The sequence below is a fragment of the Papio anubis genome, chromosome 7 (genome assembly GCF_008728515.1).
Source record: "Papio anubis isolate 15944 chromosome 7, Panubis1.0, whole genome shotgun sequence".
Classification (NCBI taxonomy): domain Eukaryota; kingdom Metazoa; phylum Chordata; class Mammalia; order Primates; family Cercopithecidae; genus Papio; species Papio anubis.
Window position 1 is genome coordinate 17,360,430 of NC_044982.1, and position 26,806 is coordinate 17,387,235.

At 44.1% G+C, this 26,806-nt stretch overlaps 1 protein-coding gene across 7 annotated transcripts in view; it reads left to right on the forward strand.

The window, feature by feature from the left end:
- Positions 1–26,806, forward strand: part of FOXN3 (forkhead box N3) — a 466,737-nt gene that overhangs the window by 421,463 nt on the left and 18,468 nt on the right. For 5 of the 7 annotated variants that reach the window (XM_009212111.4, XM_017961454.3, XM_017961453.3 and 2 more), the window contains exons 6-7: positions 10,654–10,719; positions 20,286–20,391. In XM_009212111.4, coding sequence (XP_009210375.2) covers positions 10,654–10,719; positions 20,286–20,391 — 172 coding nt within the window. The remainder of the gene's footprint in view (positions 1–10,653; positions 10,720–20,285; positions 20,392–26,806) is intronic. The other 2 variants (XM_009212112.4, XM_009212113.4) reach the window with 2 other exon arrangements.

Consider the following 26,806-nt stretch of genomic DNA (forward strand, 5'->3'; position numbering starts at 1 on the left):
CACCACGTTAGAATTGGGATACCTGAGACAGCCCCCAGCACCAGGCTCCCAGCCCAGGATGCTCTTTGAGCTCTGTACTTACCTTCCAGTAGCTTTTCCTAGAATCCCCTTCCTGATGAAGTGAAACGAGGGGTAATAGATGGGCAGTTTACGCAAGTTAGAAAGATGCTCCCTGTTGGGGAGCTGACTTGGACAAATATATTCCGAATTTGCAGGGTTCGCTGTGACGCTCCTCCTCGGAGCCTGTAAATTCTTCCTTTAGAGTTCGCCAGTCCCTACATTTAAGCTGGAAAGACTCAGGAAATGTGTGAATGGGAGCCTAATACCCAGGGTACCCCCAACGAAATGTAGAGCTTACTTGGAGATGTGTTTGTTAGTTTGTTTTCATCTGTTCTTACCCCTTGGCCCTAAACATTATCCAAGCACAGTCATCTGTTGGGTATCCATGGATATCTAGGACCCCCTAAGATACCAAAATCTCAGGATGTTCAAATCTCTTATATAAAATAGTGCAGTTTTTGTTCTTAGTTTTTGTTGTTGTTGTTCGAGATGGAGTCTCGCTCTGTCGCCCGGACTTGAGTGCAGTGGCACAATCTTGGCTTACTACAGCCTCTGTCTCCTGGGTTCCAGTGATTCTCGTGCCTCAGCCTCCCAAGTAGCTGGGACTGACAGGCACCTGCCACCACACCTGGCTAATTTTTTGAATTTTTAGTAGAGATGAAATTTCACCATGTTGGCTAGGCTGGTCTTGAACTCCTAACCTCAAGTGATCCACCTGCCTTCACCTCCCAGTGTTGGGATTACAGGCGTGAGCCACCGCGCCCAGACAAATAGTGTAGTATTTGTATAGATCATTCATCCTTTCCCCTTTCCCCCCTGACATCCCTGCAACTCACCTACCAACTTAATTAGATTATCTTTTGTTCCAACAAACAGCTGTTAGTTTCAGTTTGCTTAATCATTGCTTTGAGCTTGTCTCATGTCTTCAGAGCAACAAGAGTTTGGGGTGTTCTTTGATTCATTTTTTTGAAGAAGAAAGGCTGCTCTTGGTGTTCTCTGTCTCCAACTTCCATCCTAAAGATGATGCGTAAAATCACAACTTGGTGTCCAACTTAGTGGGAGATTTTTGTTCCCTAAAATCCTGCTCATCAGAAGCTTGTGCACTGGGCTCCCTGGCGTCACTTTGTCTCCTGTCTCACTGTGACAAGAACCCCTAAGGTGTTTGCAGTTCATGTCCACAGTGAATCCCATCTCCCGTTTCCCACTTCCTCCCTCCTGCTCACTCGGGCAACTTCTTTCTCAATAACCTTCAGCCAAAAGGGAAGTGGAAGAAATATTCATGGCAAATGACGTCAGTAGAGCTGATGGCACCCTGTGTTCTGCTGCCTTCAAGATCAGAGGCGGCTGTTATAGATATCTTGATTGATTGCAACAGAAGCCAAAGGGCATGGCTCTTACTTACTTCAGTGATTTCAAAGCAACAAATGTAGATATCCTATCTGTCTTAACCGATGCCTAGGGATTTTGCAAAAAGGAGGAAAAGAAAGACGTCAACAACAAAGTGAATTGTATATCTGTTTACTTTTGATGTGTTCTATTTGAGATAGTTTGGTTTGAAGAGCTGCTTTTCTTGATCATAGCACATGTATCTGTGAGCTTACTGCGAGGTTTCTCACCTTTTGGACTGGATCATTCTTTGTGGTGGGGGCTGTCCTGTACACTGTAGAATGTTGAGCAGCCTCCCTGGCCTCAACCCATTAGACGCCAGTAGCACCCTCCAGCTCCCACCCAGTCATGACAATCAGAAACATTTTCAGACGTTGCCATACATCCTTGGGGGAAGGAAGTGCAAAATTGCCCACAGTTGAAAATACTGGCTTAGTATACAAGGTGTGCATAAACGCAGATCTACTCAGCATTTCCCCACGAAATCCACAGCTTACTTGGAGTTTTGTTTATTTGTTTGCTTGCTTGTTTTCATCTGTTCTTATCCCTTTGTCCCTAAAAGTTATCTATCTAAGCACAGTCATCCCTTGGTATCCATGGGGGATTGGTTCCAGGACCCCGTAAGATACCAAAATCTGAGGATGTTCAAGTCTCTTATATAAAATAGTGTAGTATTTGTATGTGATCTATGCACATCCTCTTCTGTACTCTGTTATCTCTAGGTTACTTATAATATGTCATACAATGTAAATACTATGTAAATAGTTGTTAGACGGCATTGTTTGGGGAATAATGACAAGAAAAAAGCCTGAACGTGTTCAGTACAGATGCAGCCATCATCTAACTACATAGTATACATGTCAGCAACAGTGTAACATTTTCTGGAATTATTTTTCCCTAATATTTTTGATCCTTTGCTGATGAAATCTGTGGATATGGAACCCATGGATATGGAGGGCTGACTATATTTTTTCTCCATTTTGGGGGGTTAATTAATGCCCCAGTTGTGTCATTCTCAGGCAGAGTTAGAGAAAATGGACAAAGATATTTCAAAGCAGAGAAGTCTAGTAATGTTATAGAAGATCTGGGAGCACTTGTCTTCCTTGATGGCTTCTTTGGATGGCTTCCTTGATTTACTGCGACAACCATTCTTCACCTTTCAGACACTTCAGAATTCCCTGACAGATTCCTACAAAGATTCCTTCAGCTAGGGTGGAGCCTGATGTTTGGTTTTCTGGGGTTCCCATGGAATTTCACTGCACATCTGGAGGCTTATTCCCTGGGGAACATCCAGTACTTCTCCCCCAAGCTGGGTGCCAGACCTCAGGCAGCTGGATTCACCCAGCAGCAGATTGGATAAGCCATCCACTCACTTGTTCACTAACTATCCAGCACTCCAGATGTTCCAGGCACTGTTCTAGGTGCTAGGGAACACCCTAGTGTATGTATCTGACCATGTACCCATGTTCTTTTTTTTTTTTTTTTTTTTGACACAGTCTCACTCCATCACCCAGGCTGGAGTGCAGTGGCACCATCTTGGCTCACTGCAACCTCTGTCTCCTGGGTTCAAGCAGTTCTTACGCCCCAGCCTCCTGAGTAGCTGGGACTACAGGTGTGCACCACCACGTCCAGCTGATCTTTGTATTTTTAGTAGAGATGGGGTTTCACCATGTTCGCCAGGCTGGTCTTGAACTCCTGACCTCAATCAATCTGCCACCTTGGCCTCCCAAAGTGGTGGGATTACTGGCACAAGCCACCACGCCCAGCTTACCCATGTTTTTATATCTGATCTTTTCTGTCTGTGTGTCATCTATTATTTGGTATTTTTGTTTGTTTGTTTCTTGAATTTATTTTATTCAGTTAAAGAGATTTCATCATCCTATAAGACTCCTCAGGTGTGAGGGAGAGCAGGGAGAGCTGGAGAAACACATTAGCCCTGTGGAAAATCACATGATTTCTAAGACGGTAATGGTTATGATTCTTAGGCTTTCTCTGTGGGAAGTGTTTCATTGTCATTGTTTTGTTAGGTGGGTCAGCTCAGAGGTGCTGAAGGCAGTGCTTACATTTTTGCAGCAGGTGTATATTGCAGTGTGGATTGAAGCAGGGGCTTCCTGCTGGCCTTGTATTCTTAGTTTGTTAAAGCAGATGGCCTCTCCAAGTCACTTCCCTCTGAAACTCAGTCCCAGAGGAAGGGGAGTGGACATGCTTAGAAACCACACCAGGAACCCACAGAATACGCACACCAGACTTGATGGATTCCTGTGAAGTAGACCTGGCAGGGACCTATCAGGACAGACCATGGCTTTCTGGAGGCAATAGTATATTCTCCCAGCCTTACTAAGGCTGTTAGCTGCCCCTAAGGTCTTTGGAGTAGATGCCCTATTTGGTAGGTGTTCCTTGGAATCTGTAGCTCTGGCAACCACAAGTCACAGAGGGAGGAGCAAGTCAAGGGATATTACAGAGCAGGAACTATGTGGAAAGGGATGAAAAACCAAACCGGCCCCTTCGAAGTCTGCAGCCACCCATCATTTTAAAATGAGTGGACTCAGGCACAGCAAAATGAAACGAAAGTCAGCAGACCCAGGACTTAAAACCCAAGAATCCTCATGTCTAGTGCAGCGCTTTTCCCATCCTGTCCGCAGAGGAGAAGCCTCTTCCACAACCAAAGGAACCATCTCAACAGTTTGAGAAACTGAGGCTCAATATTTCTCTTCGCCCAAATAGCTGGACCGTGGGTTCTGGAAACTGTGTTACCTGTTCGTCTCCCTGCAGCATAATATAACTGTGTGTGTACATTCAAAACAAGAGGATTTGAAAACATCTTTAAGATGTGTGACCGTTTTCCAGTCTCGTACTATAGAGAAGAGGCAATGTGATAAGACAACTGCATTAAAGATGAAAATTGAAATAGGCTGCTGGGAACCGGTCCAGAGGAGAAGTAACGTTTGTTACTGAAGCATGGGCAAAGGAGGAATTTTTTTTAATATGGGATTTGAGATTGGCTCAGTTTGGATAATGGTTGGTCATAGCTCTGTTCAGCACCATGACAGCACGTGTGGTGTGAGGCTGAATGAACCAGCAATCATTGATTTGGTTCCTGAATTAATTCAGCACCCATGGCAGCATGCGTGGTGTGAGGCTGAATGAACCAGCAATCAATGACTTCGTTCCTGAATTAGGATGCTGAATTAGGTACTGATGGGAGGACCCTCCCCATCCAAAAATTTAAAGGGTGGCACTTCCTTGTTCTCTTGTACCCCTCTGTCTCACTTCATTCCCCTGAGATACAACATGAAGCACTCCTGCCAAGTGGGTCTTCATTCCTAGAAAGAGTTCCTGGCCAAAATGCCTGTCTCTTTTCTTATGCTGATAAACTGGGTTGGACCCTCTAGGGAAGATCCTACAAAGCCAATCCACTGCTCCCCTCCTAGAGATCTCTTCCCGGGCCCTTTATCCTTCACAATCAGCTATGCCTCTGAAGCAGAAGCCCCTGCTATCCACCAAACAGCTACCCAGTCCCCTGAAATAATTCCAGACACAAAGCTCCAATGTCTTTGGTCAAAAGCATCCTACCACAATAGCGTGCCTGCATCAGAAAGTTCCTCTGCTATCTAAAGAGGTAAACCACCAGTAGTCTCTCTTGACCCCAGAAAATTTAGACTTTTTTATAGAGACCCAGAGTGTGCTGATGAAAAGTAGCACATTACCTAAGGTAGAGAGTGGGAGTGAGCCCCAGAGAGAGGCACAGGAGAGAGAGAGTGGGGCAGCACTGTATCCTCATAGGAAGGGGTGGGGTGGAGAGATCCAAGGGAGGGGTGTTTGGGTGAGGGGACTGGGAGAAGGGTGCCCAGAATCTGTAGGTTGGAGTACCGTGCTGAGCACAAGTTATATAATCAACTCAAATACTTTCTTTCTACCTTCTGGTAGTTTACAATCTAAAGAAAAGGGAATGCCTGTACAAACAGTGCAGTGTGTTTTTATGCACAAAAATCTCACTGTAGAAAAACTTTTGATATCATATACTAATATAAAAGGCTGACGAAATTTGTTAAGTGAAAAAAATTTTAAGTTGCAGGAAACTGTTTTCCATATAAAGTTATTTTTTAAAAAGATAGATTTGTGTGCATGAGTAAGTATATATGTGTGTATTTGTTTGTATTTCAATGAATGTATATATATATATGCTTATTTTTGCATGGACAATTTCTGGACATATATATAACAAAATATGATTTTGAAAGTAAGCCTATAGGGAAGGCATTTATCTCTCAAATTATATCCATCCAGTGTTTTGTTTGTTTTTTTTTTTTTTTTTTTACAGTGAACACACATTACTTTCATGACTTTTAAAAAGAGGGGAAAAACTTAAGTATTTTAATAATAGATAAGAGTAAGCATTATAGCGTCTCTTCTCTTTGGAGAGGAGAGACAGGAGGTTGTTGGCTCTGAAGACAGAAGCACTGACAGGGTGTCAGGGTGTGACAAGGAGAAAGGCATATGAGATGTTCTAGCAGAGAGTCCAGGACACTTTTCCATAGAAGGTTATCAGACTCATTAGGCTGCTTGGTGTTCACCCCAGGAGCCAAAGAGGGTCCTTCTGGCATTGATCTACAGTGCTAGGTCTGTGCTTAACCAGCTTGCTGGATAAGGAAAGAGGTCTGAGTGATGACGTCTATTTTTGTTTGCCTGTCAATCTGGATATTGAACCCAGAAAGTGTTATATCTAGTACACTCACAAATGAAAACCAAAAAGATGACACTTGGGAAATCTTTGCAATTTTAGGGTAGGCTGAGATTTCTTAGAACACAAAAGACACTAAGCTGTAAAAGAACAAAATGGTAAACTGGACTAAGTAAAAATTGAAGACTTCTGCTTCTTAAAAGACACTCTTAGGAAACAGAATAGTAAACCGTGGACTGAGAAAAAAACATATATCTCATAGAGGACTTATATTCAGAATATTTTTTAAAATCTTACAACTGAAGAACACTAGTTGAACCACCTAACTAAAAAATAGATAAAAGACTTCAACAGACTTTTCATGTAAGATACGAATGGCCATCAAGCACATGAAAAGATGCTCAAGGTTATTTGTCATTACAGAAATATAAATGAAAACCACAGTGAAATATCACTATATATGCCCTAGATGGCTAACGTTTTTAAAGATTGACAATTTCAAGTAGTGGCAAAAAATATGGAGCAACTGAAACTCTCCTGCGTGGTACACGCACCCTCTTTGGAAAACAATGTAGCGATTCTCTGTAAAGGTAAACATACGTTTACCAGCAATTTTCCAAGAGAAATGAAAACGCAGGTTCAAAAAAGACTGGTGTAAAAGTTTACAGCAGCTTTTGTATCATATCCAAAACTGGAAACAATCCAATGTCAACCTACCGGTGAATGAATTGTGGTATATCCATTCAGTGACTACAACTCAGTGATAGCCATAAGGAATGAACTATTGACACCACATCTTTGATGAATAACAGAAGGCAAATCCATGGTTGTCCAGACTAGGGGTAGGTATGTCTGCCAAGGGGTGCAAGTAAACTTTGGGGTGATGGAAATCTCTATCTTGGCTATGCTCTTTATCTTGATGATGGTGGTAACAGTGGTGTCAGAACTCTTAAAACTCTACACTTAAAATGGGCACATGTTCTTGTATGTAAATCATCCCTCAGTAAAGTTGACTTTTGAAACAATGGCACTCGCTGTACTCCCCTGGGGAAGGGCTGGTACTGTAGTATGCCAGTGTGCATAAACATTTTAATTTTCTCCTACCATTTGCAGTTCTTGCATTTGCCAATTCGCTTACTTAAGATGTCAAGAGAGGAGAATTCCAAGCCTTGCTCTCTGCTCCATTCTGCCCATAGGGCTACTTATTCAGGAACTGATCCTTTCAGAAGGGAGAGTGGGGCTGTAGGAATGCATTGTGAATGAGATCATGTGAAGGCTGGGGGTTGCACCTGCCCTGAATGACCGGAGACCAGCACTAGTTCCATGATCACATCAGGATTTTTATCTGTGGAGGCATCAGACATGGCACATCTGGTTTGAAGGAAAGACGGGGGACACGTCCCTCAGCATGCTGCTTTTTTTTCAGTTTATGTATCTGTTTGGCTTGGCTGGGTGGGGGTGGGGGGCCACAGGTGGATGCTCTACAAATCCCAAGTGTGCCTTGGGAATGCCCCACTTAGGTTCTCCCACATGTGTGATTATTGATGGGATACTTTTCCTTTAAGGTTTCCTTTCTCTCTTTCTGTTTTCTTTCTTTCACTATGTCTTCTTTTTATTTATGTCCCTCTACAATTTCCTTTAATGTGTTTTTGAAGAATACAGAAATACTTCCTTTAATTTTCTGGCCATATAAATAGAAAAATACTCCAGACTTCCTCCCTGTGTTTCCTCTTGTTCTGGGCCCAGCAAACCTCCTGGCCACTGAGGAAAACTTTGGGTACGAGTCACCTGTGGAGGTAGGGACCATGTAGCCAGGCCAACCGTGGTCACCTGTAGCAGTTGCGTTCTCAGTAATGGCAGAGACCTTTTGCTTGGCAGGAAAAAATCATTTTTCTTGGCTACCCCCTGAGAAAGGAAAAGGCCATTTCTAAAAGGAGGGGCAAGAAGGAAAGGCCTGTGGCCTTAACAGCCCCCCTCAGGAACTGCTTGTCCCTGTGACTTGTGAGATGCCAGCAAGAATGCTGGGGCTGTGAGTGCTACTTCCAGGCAACAGGCCCTGTGGGGCACCAAGGGACCCAGGGCAGTGGGAGCCACAGGGGCAGTGGGGAGAACTTTTAATTTTTTAGTTGAATGGTTTTATGTATATAAATATATATGTTTTTATATATATTAAATATATAAAATCATTCAACTAATTAATATGTAAACTATTTTATAATAGTGTATATATAAACCATATTAACCATTATATATAGTAGTATATATTAACTACTATGTATACTATTATAAACTGTATAAAGCTTAGTCGATATTATATATTATATAGTTTACATAGTTTATATTATATAGTTTACATAGTTTATATTATATAGTTTTTATTACATATAACATGTAACATGTTATATATTATATAACTCATATATTGTTATGAACTTATATACATTATAAACTAATAGTTTATAATATATTAACTATTATATGTACTAGTATATATAAACTATAGTTTATAATATATAACAAATTATATATAATTTACAATATATAAATTATATTATATATTATAAACTATAACATACAACTATTATAAACTAATTTTATGTATAATTTATAGTATATTAACTATTATATATAATAGTATATATAAACTATGTATACTATTATATAATAATATATATTTTATTAATGATTATATATAATATGCATAATTTATTATATATTATATATAAAAGTACTTAATATACTATTATATAATGGTTAATATATCTTAATATATAATATTAATATACATATATAAAGTGCATTGTAATTAATATATAATATATATTAATATCAGTGAGAAATGGTGACTGTTTAAGGTATTTCACCCCTGGAGTTGCCAAATATATAAACTATATATATACTATTATATATAATAGCTAATATAGTATGTATATTATCTATAATAGTTTATATATATTTTATCAATGATTAATTATATTGATATAATATATATAGTAGTTTACATATACAATATATATACTAATATCAGTGGGAAATGGTGACTGTTTTAGGAATTTCACCCCTGGAGTTGCCAAATAAGTTAATTTACTTGTTTCTCATATAATGTACTTATTAAAATAAACTTTTAGTCCATTATGGAGTGTAAGTAACAGGCCTTCTGCAGGCAAAATAGAAAAAAACTCTTCAGAGTCAAGGTCTATTTTTTTTTTCTTTCTTTCTTGAGACCTTGTCTTTGGGAAGCAGCGTCGTCCATATCATTAATTGCTTGTGGGCCTCTTTTTACCACATCGTATTACTCCGTTGGAATTAAACCACACATATAAAGTATGAAAAACGTACTTTTTTAAACATTAAAAAAGTAATTTTCTAGCATAATACCCAAAATAAAGTGCCATGGAGCCATTAGTAGTAAATTGAATTTTTTGGTATGTAATTTGTACAAAAACTGACAAGTGCGAGCCCCTTGTCCCCCGTCATTAGTCATTGGGTTTAGCGGACGCAGAGGCAGTAATCTGCAAGGGAAGGCATTTTGATGTCGACTTCAATTGCACACTTCATTTATTTGGACAGGGCACAGGCGGCAGCTTCTGTCACGCGGCATCACCGCACTATTAGTGAATTTCGCCCCAGGGCAGCTGGGACGCTGCGCTGGGGCAGATGTTCTTTTCAGCCTATTCAGTGACCATTCTTGGGGGTTGTTTACTGTTGTCATGGTGACCTTCATTTCCATAGCAGCAGAGCTGCTGTTTCTCAGAGGAAAATGAATTTAGTTATAAAAGGATAATATTTTTCTCTGTCTCTATATAACCTGCCATCTGTCAACTGGTGGATCAGTAAGGATTCAGAAACCTATTAAGAATTATAGCAATGAAGTGATGAGTATTTTTTTTTTTTTACCCATATTAAAAGCAATAATAGCAGTGGAAGCAAACATTGTGCCCTCAACATCAGAACTTTAATTTTTTCTTTATATTTTAAGTGCTTTTTTTAAATGCCTTCACCAGCTCCACACTGCTGTTACAAACACATAACCTTGTGAAACACAACTTACATTCTGTTGACAAATGGAAATGACCAGATGTCTTGTTTGTCTCTCACTAGATGCAGGTGTGTTTAATGCTTTCCTGATGCTGTGAGCTTTCCCCAGTTCATTAAAGATTCCTATGGCTGAACTTCCTATTGTCACTGACTCTCCTGCTCCTCACCCCAGGGTAAAAGCTATGGGGGTGCATAGATCAGCAATTTATCAGGAACATACGGTGCAAATTATAAAATTAACAACATGAGAAGAGACCATGCTTGTGTGATGAAAAATTTACTAACATGATCCTTAAATCTCATTCTAGAACACGTTTTCTTCTTCTCACATCCCACTGGGAAGAATGTCGCCTTGGGGATAGCTCATCTAGTTCCTGGATATTTTTTTTTTCTCTGTTGCATTCATGAACTGTAACTTGCAGGGGGAAAAACACACACACACACCGGCCCCGTTGTAAATAATGTTATTTATTGGTTGATTTTTCCAGATCCTGACATTGATGCTGCCAGTGCCATGATGCTTTTGAATACTCCCCCTGAGATACAAGCAGGTTGTGAGTAGATATTTCTATAGCCTACAGCACCATAGTTTGTGAACTTAACCTTCTCATTTATACACCAGGTCATAGGAAGAACTAATGCTAAAGTAGAACGTCCCTTGTAGAATCACTTTAAAAGCTACATAAGTCCATGATTACATGCATATGCATATAAACATGCAGCCATGCATATGTATGAATAAATGCATAGGTATATTTCCAAGATGAGAAAGTTCTCATATCATTTCAGGACTTAAGACGTGGGGAAAGGGAAACAGATCCTTTATTGAGTCCCAGTGGAGAGGCCTTCCTTGCTCCTGTAGGTATTGCTCCTGTGAGTTTGTAGTTTCTCCTAGAAGAGGCTACATGGGGTCAACTTAACCATAATGGACGGGAGCAGTACCCATTTTTAGACATTTCTTTCTCTTCCGGGACCTTATCGCCAGCCTGCCATTTTGGAGAAGAGTCTAGTGAAATAGGCCTGTTGGAGCCTGGAATATCTTTGAAATGAAACCATGCTACCAGCTTGGACCATTTCCACCCAGCCTCCCAGGCTGCCGCAGATAGCGGGGCAGGGCTGTTTAGCTAAGCAGGACTCCCATCCTTACCTTCTGTTGGCCTTGAACAATGTCAAGTTTGAGACAACTCTTCCTTACTGAGACTTCTTCTCACCACCTGAGGTTTTTCCCATCTCTGGAGCTAGTCTACCATGCTTTTAGAAAGATCTCTTCCCAAGGGATGAAGAATGACTTTGAACAAAGATATCTGTCCCTTCCTCCTCCCAACTCGAGGTCAGTACCTGTGCCCACATTCCACACCCAGCTAGAACCCTGTTGGACACACAGACAGCTGGTTTACCAGGGTCTGCTCAGCTTGTTGTTAAGACATTGCTGCGTTACAGCCTCTTACTGATGAAACACACTGGTGAGGACATGGTGACATGAAGCAGCAGACACCACTACAACACTGCCGCGTAGGGGCTGGCACTCACCTGTCTCCTTCTTATGGCTAGGCCTTCAGCTCATTTTGGGTTCTGGCTCTCTGAGGGCCACGTGGCTGGCTGAGCAGTGGGGAGTCTCTGCCTTTGGAGTGGATGGTACTTCACACAGGAAAACATCCATCCTCAGACCCAAAACAGGTGCCTTTTGTTAGTAGTGGACTACGTGGAGTTCCAGGCCATCCATCATAGCCCCCCTGCTTGTCCAGCCTTCCTGACAGCTTTAAGATATTTGACTCCAACCTTTCTTATTTATTCCTATTTTAAAAGACCCAAGAAATTCAGCTGAGCATTCTCAGGGAGGCTTGTTCCTCTGCCTGGAGCTGCCATTACCTGTTCCGAACAGTCTAGAGTTCTGATTCTCTCTTTCTAAACTCAGACCTCCAGCTATTGCAATGTTGGACTTCCTACACCTCTCACATGCAAACGCCACTGCTAAGCAGATACTGGTCTAGCTGTGTAACTAGCAGTTAACCTGGAGTGTGGTTTTTAAATGATGTTTTTATATTTCAGAGAAATATGTATGTTTTTAATTTTTTTTTTTTAAATAAACTTCCATTCTTAGATGGCATTGCAGGAAAAGTACAGACCAGATTGTAATCAAGTTCCAGGCTGAAAAGATTTCTAAAATTAAGTTGCATAACTCAACCCAGTGGAAACATTCTGATTTCATCAGAGCCGTGTAAGATTCGAGCACCTTCCTTTGCACCCAGCCACTACACAGTGATCATTAGCTTAACAAAAATACTTCCAGCTGGTTGCTGAAGTGCAGAGGGAAAATGGGATTATGGACTTCTGCTAGAAGAGGCTACATGGGGCCAGCTTAACCATAATGGACCTGAGCAGTACCCATTTTTAGAAATGTCTTTCTCTTCTGAGACCTCATCACCAGGCTGCCATTTTGGAGAAGAGTCTGGTGCAACAGGCCTGCTGGAGCCTGGAGTATCTTTGAAATGAAACCAAGCCAGGCAAGGGGACTGATGGATCATTCGCAGATCCTCAGCAGCTTCCATAAATGTCCATGATTACTGGATTCTTGAGCATGGGTAGGAAAGGAAAAAGGTTTCTCCTGATGAGTAGACGAGTTGTTTTCGGTGTTCGCCACCCCTCTCCATCTCTGTAACACTCCAACTGTAAATACTTCTTTTTCCAGGATAGCCACAGTCCTGTTTACATTGAAATGCTGAATTTGAGTTTTACAAGCTCAGTGTTCATATTTTGAAGCTGTAGGCTCATTTTTAGAAGGCTTTTTTTAGAAGGCTATTACTGCTGTGTGAGAAATCCAGCCACAGCCTTCATGAAAGCCCCAGGCCGAGAATGGAGCTCCAAGACAGTGGAAGGAAAGAACCCAGGGTGCCTCCAAAGGTCATAGAAGGAGATGCTCATGGACAGGAGTAACAGAAAAGTAAATGTGACGACTGGGCAGAGAGTAGGGACACCACCTTTGCATTCACTGTCCCATCTGACCGCCAGCCCTGGTTCAATGCCCTGGAGGTCAAGGGCAAGCATAGTCAAGGGGCAGGTTGTAAGGACCCCGAGGATTGGAGCAGTACCTTTGCAAGGGAGTGAAGATGCACGGAGCGTCTTCTCTGTGCACTTGGGAAGTCAGCTGGCCGATCCTGCCCATAAACCCAACCAGAGGAATATATCTGCAGCTTGTGGTTAGCTCTTTCTGGCTTCACTCTTTCTCCATGCCCCTGGCCCCTGCCACCTTTCTTTTCATTTCACGTTGTATAACGTTATTTTTCTTGGGATTTGAGGCAGTCCTTTGCCTTAAGGGAAAAGCATTACAGACAGAATGATTAGGCAGTCATCCCCTGCCCTGCCGGCATCGCCCAAGGCCTGGAAAAAGTGAGAGGCTATTCCTGTGCAAAAATGGTTAAAGGCAACAGCCAGCCAGCCAGCGACAGTGATGGTGTGTGAGCAGCCTATGTAGGGATGTTTGTGTGCCCGTGTCCCAGTGTGGATATCTCCCAGGTCTTCTCCAGGTTGAGGGGTCCTGCCGCTGCCCATGAGTGGGGAGTGTGGCTTCCGAGAGCAACACATTTCCTGTCTGCGCAGAGCCTGTCTGTGTTCCCCCGTGGGCTGGTGCTGTGGCTGGGCCCTGTTTATAGAGCTTCCTCGTGCAGTGCTATTTATAGCCCTTTGTTTTCACCTCTCGGGCTGCTAGATGCCCCTGCTTGCATGGAGGCCACCAACCCAGTCTCTTCTGCTGCTGTTCTGCTCCCAGCAGATAGAGGCTGGCCTGAATGGCTGGAAGGCTTTTCCTTTGTCCTCACCCTTCATAGCCACTCCAGGTCACCAGATGGCAGCCACTTAGATCTTTTCTCTTCCTCCTACCCTTGCTCAGCATCTGTAAAGCTAGCACAAGGCCAGCAGACTGGCCACAGTCCAGGGTCTGAAGCTGAGTAGGTTGCACAAAGGAAATGGCTCAGATGCTGTTGAGAGCCCCAGGCAGAGCAGGCCTCTTTATCGTTGGAGGGTCTGTGTTGCCCCCAGGGAGCCCAGCACACAATGTCTTGCTTGGGCTGGAGTCCCTGTGGGTCCCTCCACCTCTCATTTCAGTCTAATGCTTCACTTGCAGTGCAGCAGCAGTGTGCACCTAGTAAAAACCTCAGGCTGCAACATTTTGTCCTCCTGGCAGCATCCGCTGTGCATGTGACATTAGCCTTTTTAGACTTTGCCTGTTTGCAGCACAGGAAACATTCTGCAAGGAGAGCCACCATGTCTCACGTGCTGTATAGGACGCTGCCTTCAGAACAGTCAGCGTGGGACATGGCTGGCTCATTACCTCCCGGACTTTAGATTATGCTCCAGTCAAATCCTTCTGCCTACCCCACCCTCCCCACCCTCAAAATGGCTATGTAGACTAATTCCAGCTTCTAGTATCTCCTTAAGTACCTGCTTTGCAGTGAGTTCCCCTTTGACAAGCCCCGTGAGTCAGCTTTAACCCCAATGGAGGACTCGTTAGTCAGGAGAAGCCAGATCTCCATTACTCATCTTCAAAGGCTTATATAATCCCTGTTTGGAAGGTTCCCAGAGACGAACTCTAGATAATAAACAAAACAACAAAATGGAACAAGGGAAGGGGAGGGATTGGGGGAAGGCGTTCCTCCCCCTGCCTGGAACTGGGATGTATGTCAGACACACCAGGCACAGCAGAGGGAGCACAACCAGGAAATAGGCTGTGTCTCCCCGTGCCAGCCCCCTCCCCAGCGCGCTTCCAAGTAAGCAGGTGGAAAGGCCGACTTTAGGAAGGGGAAGGATTAGCGGAATCACCTGCTGCTCAGCTTATGGCCTCTGAGAGAGTTAGCCAGGGCTGCCCTCCAAAGGCAGCGGCAAGAGCTCAGAGGTTAATTTTAGAAGTTGTGAAACACCAAGGAAGCTAAGCCTCAGGAGGGGAGCCGGGGAAGTGCTGAGGGACGATGTAGTGTGGAGGGGTTTGTCCTGGACCTTAGACTTTTTTTTTTTTTTTTTAAGATGCTCAGGATTGCGTTATCCCATTTAGATCACAGCATCTACAATGAGCGGTGCTGCTCTGTTTGGCTCTCTTCTTATGTGTGAAGGTTGCCTTCTTGCTAGTTAAAACCAGAAAGCTTCGAGTTCCTCTCTAACATCTGAGAACGTGGTTGATGGCAAGTGTGGGAAAGTGTGGTGCCAACGTCCCTCATCCTGAGAGCCTCAGGGGTGGGTATTCTCCCATCTAAAAGACAGATACGTAACTGGCCTAACTTGCAGGGATGATGCTGGAGGCCTGGGCCTTGTCTGGAGAGAGCCACAAATCCGAGGGAGAAGTTGACTTTGAACATCGAGCCCTTTTGATGTCTTACATAGCTGGAGGCCAGTGCATTTCAGTACATTGGGGGCGGCAGATTGGCTGTAAGGTTTTGGTCTTTCGGTGTCTTCGTGTGCTCTGAGGGAAACAGAGTAAAACGAAGGGAAAGAGTAGATGTGCTGGTAGAGAAAGGGCTGAAGGATCGACTCATGTTCCCACCAAGCTTCCTAATGTAGGTAGTGAACTGTGGGCCTCAGAATGCCTTTCTCTAACAGAGCCATTTTAGACTGGCTGTGACTTGTTCTTCAGAAGCCATGTTCCTGACACTTGGGGATGGGGGCAGAAAGGAGAAAGGCAGGGGTGCGGTTAAGTGTCACAGCTGGTTTCTGGCATCTGGTGAGCAAACACGAACACAGCCTCCATCTCTCCATGGAGAGCACTGCCAATGATGAGGACGGAGAAGTGCCAGGGTTGGCAGAGGCAGCGTTTAGTTGCAGCTCATTTGAGAACAAGCTGCAGGATTCAGAGGAAGAGCTGAGTCTACATGCCAGAAGTCTTGTGAGGTTCAGGAAATAGCTCAGGGAAAGCCTATTAATGCTTCAAGAGAGCTTTGTCCATGAGATTCTCTTTGAAATGAGTGCTGTTCCTTAATCAGGAAGATGTTTTAATAGGTAAATGCAGAGTTAGGAATAACTACAAAAAGCATAATGGGCTGAAAGTATTTCCCCATGTTCTGACCCCATTCAGCCCTGTCCTTGTAGATCATCAGTAAGAGGATGCCAGAGAGGTGATATAGGATGGCAGAAGGATGACGGTGATGATGACGATGATGAGCTTACGTAACGAGCCAGCCACTGAGCTAAGCAGTTGATGTAGCTTATCTTATTTCATTCTCAGAGCAATCCTCCAAGGTATGTTTAAGTCTGCTTCACCAGTGAGGAAATGGAGGCCCAGGAAGGTGAAGGCACTAGGCCAAGGCCGAACTGAGGCTGTGTGGCTCAGAGCTTACACTCTTCACCACTGCAGCATACCTCATCCCTGAGGGTTCCATGAGACAAGGAACATCCAAAGAACATGGTCTCCAGTAGGAACTTGGTGACGACTGGCTTCCTTTCCTAGTTTTCCTTTCTGCTGGCCGTACCCCTGGTGTTTACAGGTTCTGAGCATTTGGGCAGAGGACTCTGTCATGCCACACTGTCCCCAGGGGTGCTTTTCTCCTTGATTGGCAGATGCCTTGACGACCATGCCAGGGTTAATAAGAACTTGCGCTCCCTAACTTGGATTTGCTCTGTTCCCATTCCAGGGCTTCCCTTGTCTTTGTCCAACTTGATGTGTTTTGGGTGTTGCTGCTGCACGGGTGGCTCTGATATGACACGCACAAGGGGAACAGAAGTGCCATAACAGCACCTGTTGCTGTCCCAGCAACTCTGTCACCAGGAAGATGGCTACATTCTTCTGGCGTGGTCTGATTTTGTCCCATTCTGTTCTTGATGGGTTTTCAGCTCCTCTGAAATAGGGAAAGCACAGGCTGCCTCAGGATTCCTCTGTGGATGTTGATCGTGTTGATGATGACAGTATTGATAACTAACATGCATTTTCCAAATACTCACGCCTTCATTAACTCACTTAAGTCTCCAGAGACCCTGGGTAAATGTCATTTTTGTCCCCCATCTTACGGAGTTTAAGTAGCTTGCTCAGCAGACATGATGAGTAATTGACAGAGATGGGCTATAGACCTAGGTTGGTTTCCAGAGCCTGGCTGTCAGCTGCTGCGGCACAGGGCACTTCTCTGCTCAAAACGCCTTAATGGATTTCCCGATACCCATGGGATAAAGTCCAAACACATCTTCTGCTAGGATTGTGTGCTGTACCAAGCAACCTTTTAGTTCCTTGAGCACATTGTGCATCCTTAAAAAATCACTTCCAGGTCTATGTATGTGCCATTTTTCTGCCTTTGAACTCCAGTTTAGATGGCACTTCCTACAGGAAGCCTTCCCTAATACCCCTTAGTTTGGGTTAGGTGTCTCCATCCTTTCTGCCTCTAGGCCCCCTGTCCTAGCACTTACCATAGTATATTTTCATTGCCTCCTTAATTCTCTCTCTCTCTTTCTCTCTCTCTCTCTCTCTCGATCTCCCGCTCCCTCTTGCCCGTAGTTACCTTATGTCTCCATCATCTAATACATAGGAAAGTACTTGGTAAAAGTTTTAGTATCTGTATATGGGACTGTAATAATTTTTACTGACAAGAATTAAACTGTATTAGAGATTTTACATATTTAAGTTATTTATCAGCATGGTTCATTATATCAGACTAAGTTGCTGCTCTGCTTGACATCCCTAGTGACAGATATATTCGATCAGAATTCAGCTGAACCTGTGGCTATCTGACCATTTCTAGGAGACTGCCGTACACCAAAATTATGCAGACCCTCTCCCACAATCCCCAAAATGGGCAAACAAAAAGCTCTTGTTTTAGGCAACACATATAATATTTCATCCAAAGCATCTATCTACAAGAGTTCTGCTGTCTTCTGCATATGTCTGTCCTTGAGAATTATTGCTATTTTTCCTCCTATATTTTCTACTGGATGTGTTGTAATTTTAGTTCCTACATTTAGGTTTATGATCCATTTCTAATTTTTATGTGTGGTATGAGGTGTAAGGCTCAAGGTTCATTTTTTTCCCAAATGGATCTCTGGTTGTTCTAACACTTGCTTCTCCCTCTTTGTCCTGGTACCCTTGTCAAAAATCAGTTGACCACATGTGTGTGAGTCTGTTTCCGAATTCTGTTCTGTTCGATTGGTCTGTATGTCTAGACTTACGCCAGTATGACAGTGTCCTGGTTTGTGTAACTTTATAGGAAATCTTGAAATCAGATAAGATAAATTAGGTAATATAAACTTTAGACATTCTTCCTTATAGAGAATTCATCAACTGTGTGAGACATGATAATTCACTGCATACCACATTCTAACAGTTCTATGATTTAAAGATACTTGGTAAGTCTCCTGCCTCAGATAAGGTGGTCTGTTAGCGGGAATCAGGCTGATAATCAGGAATGGTAGGAGCTACTGATCTGGGTCTGCCTGCCCTCACAATTAATTAGGGTGACGGGAGATTATGGAACACCGGACTGTAATAGTAGTACTGACTTAGGCGAGAGTTTCCATTCTCTCACCCATCCTACCTTTTGTAAGACCTAGTAACAAAGGCCTTATGCAAACCGGGAAAATAAATGGCAAAAATTATTAGCAAGAGGTTTAGAATACCCAAAGAATTGACAGTCTATAAAATTACCCCTTATTCAATAGTGAACGTTCATCCTATGTGATGTTTGATTCAAGGTTTGAAAACATGTCCTTAGATACCTAAAAATTATGTAAGTAAAAAGTCTGTATGGCAATGTTTTTTGTGAAAAGCTTGCATTCTACCCATTTAATACTGGCTTACACACCTAATGTCCAGAGTGGTTTTCATTTTGGAATGCATAGTTTTCTAGAGCCTTTTCGATGGTCTTTGTTTGAAAAAGCACTAGTTATCCACCTTGCCACTATCTGAGACTGTGCCAGGGACTATATGGGCACAGCCAGAGCTCTGGGGAGTCTTGAACCCATGATGGCAGACAGGGTCTTGGGAGAACAGTGTTCAGAGAGGGAAATAGAGATCCAGAGACCTGCACAGAGTCACACCAGAGAACTCAGATGAAAGCTCACCCGTGTTCTCACTTAGTGATGCTCCTCTGCTCCTCAGACACAGGGCGAGTTCCTGGTAGATACAGCAGATGACAGAATATTAGTTTGAACCAGATGAAATTGCTGTTTGGAAGGTCAAAAAAGGTTACATCAGGGATTCCCTGCGTTTCTCCTCTTAGGTAACCCTCAGACAAAATCAGGTTGGTGTGGAGATCTTGGAGTTTGTGTGGAGAATGGACAAGATCTGATGGCCGCTGGTGAAAGAGGGGCTTAGGGTTGCTCCAGGGATGTGTGTGTTTAGGAGAAGGTGGGATGAGGAGCGACTTCTCAGGAGATTTGCTTGAGAGGGTACCCTGGGAAGGGGCCTTTCCTCAGGCCACGAGGATCCCCTGGGGGATGAACTGTGTAGTGTGTGCTGAGGTGCCAAGTAGCTTGTAAAATCGGCTTTTATGAGACAGTTTGGGTCATTTTTTTCCCCTTGTTGGATTAAAGATAAATGGAAAGATGTTCTCAGCTTCTGCCCATGGCAAAGCATGGGGAGGTGCTTTTATTTGGTCACCTGGTGTCTGTCCTACAGGGTTGGGGTTTTTGAGTTGTTGTTAGGGTCTGACTGAAGGAAAAAGGTTATGTTTAATAAATGTGAGAAAATAATATTTAAAGCCTACTTTTGAAAACTCACTTTTTTTTTTTTTAACCTAGACATTAATCCTTTGGTTGTGAGCTGCTAGTCTGATTTTTACTTACCAGATGATCTTTCTGTCTTACTCTCTGGGTATCTTTTTCTGTCTCTCTTTCCCCGTGTGTGTGTGCACGCGTATGTCTGTGTGTGTGTGCATGTCTGTATGTGCAGGTGTGTGCACATGTGTCTGCGTGCGTGTGTGTGTGCGTGACTGTGTGTGTGTGTGTGTCTGTGTGGCTGTGTGTGTGCCTGTGTGTGTGCATGTATATGCATGTGTGTGTGTGTGTGTGTGTGTGTTTCTCTCTGTCTCTGCTCCACACATGTTCTCTGCCCTCTGTCTCTTTCTCTCTTATTGGTCCATCCAGAATTTCTGACTTAGAACAGAAATCTTCACAGTTGAATTCACGTGCAGTGTCTTTCTCCCCTTTGCTTTTTCAGTTCCTCCAGGAGTGATCCAAAACGGAGCGCGGGTCCTGAGCCGAGGGCTGTTTCCTGGCGTGCGGCCACTGCCAATCACTCCCATTGGGGTGACGGCAGCCATGAGGTAAGCGGAGAGTGTGCCCGGCAGAGCCAGCCCGGGGAGTGGGAAGGGCAGCTTTCTGTCCACAGGGTCGCTTCTGGAGACAGAGAAGAGCTGCTTCGAACTAGTGGCAACAGTAAACCTGGTTTGGGTGCTCAGAAACGTGAAAGTAACCCCAAGAACTCCCAATCCGAATGCCACCTTCTCTTTCTCGGCCACCAGATGATCCCGGTCTCTTTACAGATGAGGAGATGGGGGCAAGTTAAATTCATTTTTTTTTTATTCTAGAAAGGCAGGGTAAGAGGTGGGTAGAAGGAAATGGAAGGCAGGATATTAATTGGATTCTAGGCTAACAGGCCTAGCGCGAGAACCAGCCCTGTCCCTCCCCTATCCTGTGACTCTGGGCTCAGTTCCCTCATCTGTGAAAACTGCCTCCTACCAGGGGTTGCAGGGAAAATCAAATGCAAAATCAGATGTGAGGCGCGCTTTGGTACGTGGTCTATAAATAGCAGGTGGCATCATTCCCCTGCTTCCAAGAATGAGGTCAGCTGCCAAGCCGCATGAACCTTTCCTTGGGACATTTCTCTCCTCCATGCTCTCCATCGCCACTGCCAGCCCCGGATCAGGGTCCGCCGCCAGCCCACAGCCCTCACAGGCACCACTGCCGGAGCCTTCTCCCGTCTGCCAGCTGCTTCTACGCCCACTCCTGTCCATCCATCCACCGCTGCCAGACCAGTGCCCTAGCACCGTGCCCCTCCAGCTGTCTGCAGAAGCCCCTTCTGTGACTACCCCTGCACCACCCTGACAGTCCTTCCTTCTCCTTAAGCCAAATGTGTTCCCCAAATATGCCCAGTATTGGCCCATCTGACTCATACAGTTTTCTTCGTGTAGATTCCCCTCACCCTCATATGCAAGGCAGCACATCCTTCAAGATCTGGCACAAAGGTGATCCCTTCCCGATGCTTTTTTTAATGTGGTCTGGGAGCCAGCAGCAGAGAAACTTCTCTTTGCCGTGAACCAATTAGCCCTATGCTTTGGTTGTAGCCCTTCAGTGAATGACCCTGTATGGTAGCAGTTTCTCTGTGTGTCCCTTTCTGTCCTGGGCACTTGGCGTCCTGAGGATGAGGGCTAGGTCTCAGTAAGTTGGCTGATGCCTCATCACCGTTGCAGATGCCAGGCCCTGGTTGCTTGTTTAGAGAAAGCCTATCTCACTGAGCTGCATCCCTTGAAGGCACCATCCCTCTCCTTCTGCATTTACGGATCAAGTTTGCACCTGAAGGCCATTTTGCTTTCATAGTGTTTTATGTCCAAAAGGAAACCAACCCAGAAAGTGTGTTTAGCTGGGCCTGAGGGAGAAGCAAGGTCAAACTCCCCTGCCGTGTGCAGCTTCTCCACGAGCTTGTCTTTTAACTCCTCCTGCTGTTGTCAGGACAAGTCCCATAATCTTCAGAGCAAAGGTCCATAGCTTCTGATAAGATGGGAAGTTGTTAGTAATTAGAGTAGTAACAAATTATAAAACCACTTATCATTTCTACTAATCTGACAAGGGGATATTTTCCAAAAATACATGGACAGGTTTTTCTTGTCCCTTTCCGGTATCTGTCCTGGCTACTAGTACTCAGGTCAGTAATTCTTGAGTTCCTAAGTGGTAAGCCTCTTTCCATGAAGCCAAAATTCCAATGCTCTTGCCTCACATTTTTGAAAAAGACATTCTCTGTTTTTCATTCTCTCTTAAAATCTTTCCTCTGTTGCCTCATAGTTTACCTTCTTGGTTGAGAAGACTTGGAGACTGTGAACTATTTTCACTTGCAGCAACAATGTATTTTTATTAGCAGATTCTAAATATAGACTTACAGTTTATCCTCTTGACCATCTTTTTTAGTGCCTTCAAGAGTAGCTTTCACTATGGGCCCAGCCATGCCTTATAGAAGGGCACAGAAAAGCCTGGCAGACAACAGGTTGACCTTCAACAGGAGCCGCCTTCTTATTTTAATTCTTACTCTCACGGCATTTATTATGACAAATTTTACTGGTTAGTTCCCTCTTGAGGTGTTATTTCAACTACCGATGGTTTCTTTCTGGTTAGAGAATAACAAAGCACTGCAGCAAAACAGTCTTGTTTCTGTTGAAAGTTGCCACTCATCCAGTCCAGTGAGTGCCTCAGCTGGGCTCCTTCCAACGTAAAAGAAAACAAAACAGCCTCTGAGCCAGACTTGGGTCTCAGACAGGTTCAGTAGGGAGACAGAAACCACACCAAGTACCAGAGAGACTTTAATGTTAACCAGGGCTGAGTGTGGTGGCTCATGTCTATAATCTCAGCACTTTGAGAGACTGAGGCAGGAGGATCACTTGAGGCCAGGAGTTCGAGACCAGCCTGAGCAACAGAGAGAGACCCCCAGCTCTACAAAAAGTTCAAAAATTCGCCGAGGCCGGGCACGTTGACTCACGCCTGTAACCCCAACACTGAGAGGCTCAGGTGGGTGGATCACTTGAGCTCAGGAATTTGAGACCAGCCTGGGCAACATGGCGAAACCTTATCTCTATTATTTAAAAAAAAAAAAATGACCTGGGCATGGTGGCACACACCTGTGGTCCTAGCTACTCTGCATGCTGAGGTGGGAGGATCCCTTGGGCCTGGGAGATCAAGACTGCAGTGAGCTGAGATTGCTCTACTGCATTCCAGCCTGGGTGACAGAGTGAGACCATGTAAAAATCAAAATGATTAGAAAGAAAGCAAACCTGTGAACCAGGTAGGAAGTTATTAACTAGGTAACTGAAAGGATAAAGAGATAACTCAGGGTGTCATGGAGAGAGTAATTGCAGGAGGCAGCTACCACCTCTAGGGCTGAGGGAACAAAGGGAAGAGGTTGGAAACAAAGGGCAGAGCTGAAACTCACCTTTGCATGGGGGGCAGGGGCTAGGAAGCAGCCTCTGATGGTGCTGGTGCCTCTAAGGGAACATAGTTCTGCAGGTGCTGGAAAAACTGCAAACTGGGTTTGGCAACTCCAAGAACGAATGCTGCTGCTGAGGTGCACAGGCATTGCTGGGTGGCTCAAGAACACGAAACAGGCAGGAGCCACTTCCATCTTCCTCCACCACCTTCTCAGTCTCTCTATGGCACCCCCTGGTGGCAGAGCCTCACATGGAGCCTGGTGGTAAAGTCCAGCCCCAGTGTGGGAAACAGAGTAGAAGGGTGGGTTTGAGACTGGGTGGCAATAGCTTTGTAATGGCACAGCTTGCTTCATGTCTGCCACTACAAAGGCACGTATAGTCTAATTAAAGAGTGACTTTCCTGAGCATCATAGGAATTTTGAACAAAATCGTTTTGGTAAAATGTGCAACCATAGTTTGCAGAAACTAGGCAAGTTACCATTTGCATAAATAGAGATAACCAGTAAAGAGGCCAGGCACGATGGCTCACACCTGTAATCCCAGCACTTTGGGAGGCCGAGGCAGGCGGATCACCTGAGGTCAGGAGTTCGAGACCAGCCTGGCCATCATGGTGAAACATCATCTCTACTGAAAATACAAAAATTAGCTGGGCATGATAGTGTGTGCCTGTAGTCCCAGCTACTCAGGAGGCTGAGATGGGAGAATCCCCTGAACCAAGGAGGTGGAGGTTGCAGTGAACCGAAATTGTGCCATTGCACTCCAGCCTGCTGGGCAACAGAGCAAGACTCTGTAAAAACAAAACAAAAAAACAAAACAACAACAAAAAAAGAGAGTGAGAGAGAGATAACCAGTAAAGAAAACCATTGTGCATTAGCAGTTAGTTGTCCAAATGCCAATTCTGAACTTGCCCCCCTCAGTTTTAAGGGAAATTAGGGGAAGAGGGGTACCAAGCTCTAGAAATGAGGGGTACTTGCTTGTAGTATCTTTGCCCTCTTTTTGTAGGGCAAGTAGTAGACACTGAGATGCTTTTGGAAAGAAGGAACACAAACATAGCTATGGAGGCATTTGCCTAATCAGTGTCTGTGTAAAACCCATTAAATGCTTGAAGGAAAAAAAATCTTGTTTTGCATTTTCACATTCATCATAATTTTAACATTTTTTAATTTGGCCACATGTCAGTGGAACCCAAACTCAGCCAAGGCTGAAAGGGCAAGCAGTCCAGTGGAGACTAGAACAATACAGAATGTTATCTCCCAGACCACATGGCAGTGCCCAAGTGTTCCGTGTGTGCCCAGATGTTTACAGGGGTTGCTGCCCCAGTCTGTTCAGCTGAGGCCCAGGGAGGGTGGGGGAGTCATTAGCACCCACTAAAGACCAATTTCCCACTGTCTTTTGTGTGACAGGTTTTCCTTGTGAGTCTAAGCGACTTCTCCTTAAGTGAAAATATTTGTCTTTCAGGGATTTTTTTTTCCCTCCACTGAGTGGCAAAGGCCATGTTTGTTTGTCTTAACTCTGAAACTGTTATTGACATAGATGAAGTGTTACTTTTATTAGCTGATCATTACACAGCTTCTATTTGCTAGGTTCCTTTGCATATAATTATGATGTGAAATCTCCTTGTAAGAGTATCTGTCAATAGTGTAATTGACTTTACGGTGTTGACTTTTTACTCAATAACCTCCAAGATTGGCCCATCCTTAGAGTTGGAAACCTGCTTATTTTTAAATTTGCCTGGGCGTCAAGTCCTCAAGACACATCACCCTCAAAATAACTACCCACACATCTTAAAGTTTTATGCCTGTGTTTTCGGCTGCTTTCCCAGGGAAATCCCTTGCAGAGATTGCATTGAATGGAACCCATGATGATAGCCCTGGGAGAGCTGTTGCTGGCCTTCTTGGGAAGGAGGAGTCCCAGGTTTCTTACATTCACAGCATCGTGGGCTGCCCCACACCCAGGGTTGGGCCACAGCAACCCCCCTGGATCTCAGCCACCTTGCTTTTAATCTTTAGGGCTCTTTTTGATCCCTACATTGCCTCATCAGGTGGCAGAAAAGAATGAAATATCCAGGGCTCACTGGAGGATTGGGAGAAAGCTGATGGGGGGAAGGCCTGTTCTGTAGCAACTGAGCCAACAAAATACGCACATGAACTCAGGAACCACATTTCCTGGGTCCGTCGCCTGCAGCCGTGTGACCTCGGGGAAGTGCCCACGGGCTTCTCAAAAGGAAACGTGTGTCTGCCTCATGGGTTATTTGGATTTACACACAGCTGTGTGCCTGGCACGTAGTCAGCATTATGTAGGTGTTCGATAAGTAATGTGGAAAGCCTCATGGATTTACCTAGCCTGTCTCCCACAGACCTTCCCAGGATTCCTTCCTGAGCACTGGAACCTCAGGTACCCCAAAACCTTAGGAAAAGGCTTAGATTGAATCCATGCCACCTTTCAGCACAGTGTACACTTGTTGGCAAAGCCATTGGCTTTCAAGAGTGCTGGCCATCATCTGGACTACAAGTCTAGACCACCCTACCTGTTACCAAATTATACAAGAGTTTCATCCAGTCACCATCTAAGGCTGCTTAATTTTATTTGGATCTCCAACAATCTCAAGTGAAAACTGCACTTCCCATGGAACATGAAGCAGGTCAGGCATTAATGGTCTGACTGTAGTAGAAAACATTAATTCTTAAGGTCATGTCAAAATAGAATCATCAGGAAAACCCATCCTTCAGCCTAAGTTCTGCTCCGGGTCGGCTGTCTTGTCTCCTCTCTTGAGAAGATGTTTGTATCAGGAGTGTAGGAAGGTGGCAACCTTTGGTATTAAGATAGGGTCGTAGTCCAATTATGTAACTTGAGGGCAGATTGGCTGCTGATCTTTTCTAGTGTTGTATTTTGTTCTGTATTTAAAGACCAAACACCTGTTGGCCTTTGTCTTTGAAATCATGGTCTTTGGAGGCGATTAAAAACCCAGTATTAGATTTTGGTTTGTAGTGGGAGGAGAGGAGAAAATACTAAAGAGCTAGGTTTAAGGGGAAGGAGGAAAAGAATCCCAGTCACACAAAGCATGCACTGAATTCCCTCCTGGGTGCGTTTCAGCAAGCATAGTTTTTGCTTTGGGCCCTTCTGGTCCAGAAATTAAAACAACAACCAGCAAACTGTGAAATTTGATCAGCATTCTAGAGCTGCTCCTCATATTTCACATCAATGACATTTGTTAATGCCTTTGAAAGTCCTGGTGGCTCTTTTTCATGTTGTGTCTAGAAATCCTCCAAACTCCCTATGATTCTGAACTGGTTTAAATGCAAAATAATTCATGGAGGAGAGTTTTAGGATCACTCCTATTTGTGTTGTGTGATCTCTTGCAAAAAGGAAATCATGTTTATCTCAGTGGTTTAGGGGAGCAGTTTGTAGCTCCTGGGAGAAAATTGTGGACCCCTGGAGATTACCATTGAGTTAGAACTCTTAAGAGCTGATCCTGGATGCTTCCAGGAAGGGCTAACCACCTGCCCCTTGGACATCCTTCACCTTTTTAGCCATGCATCCGCCAGAT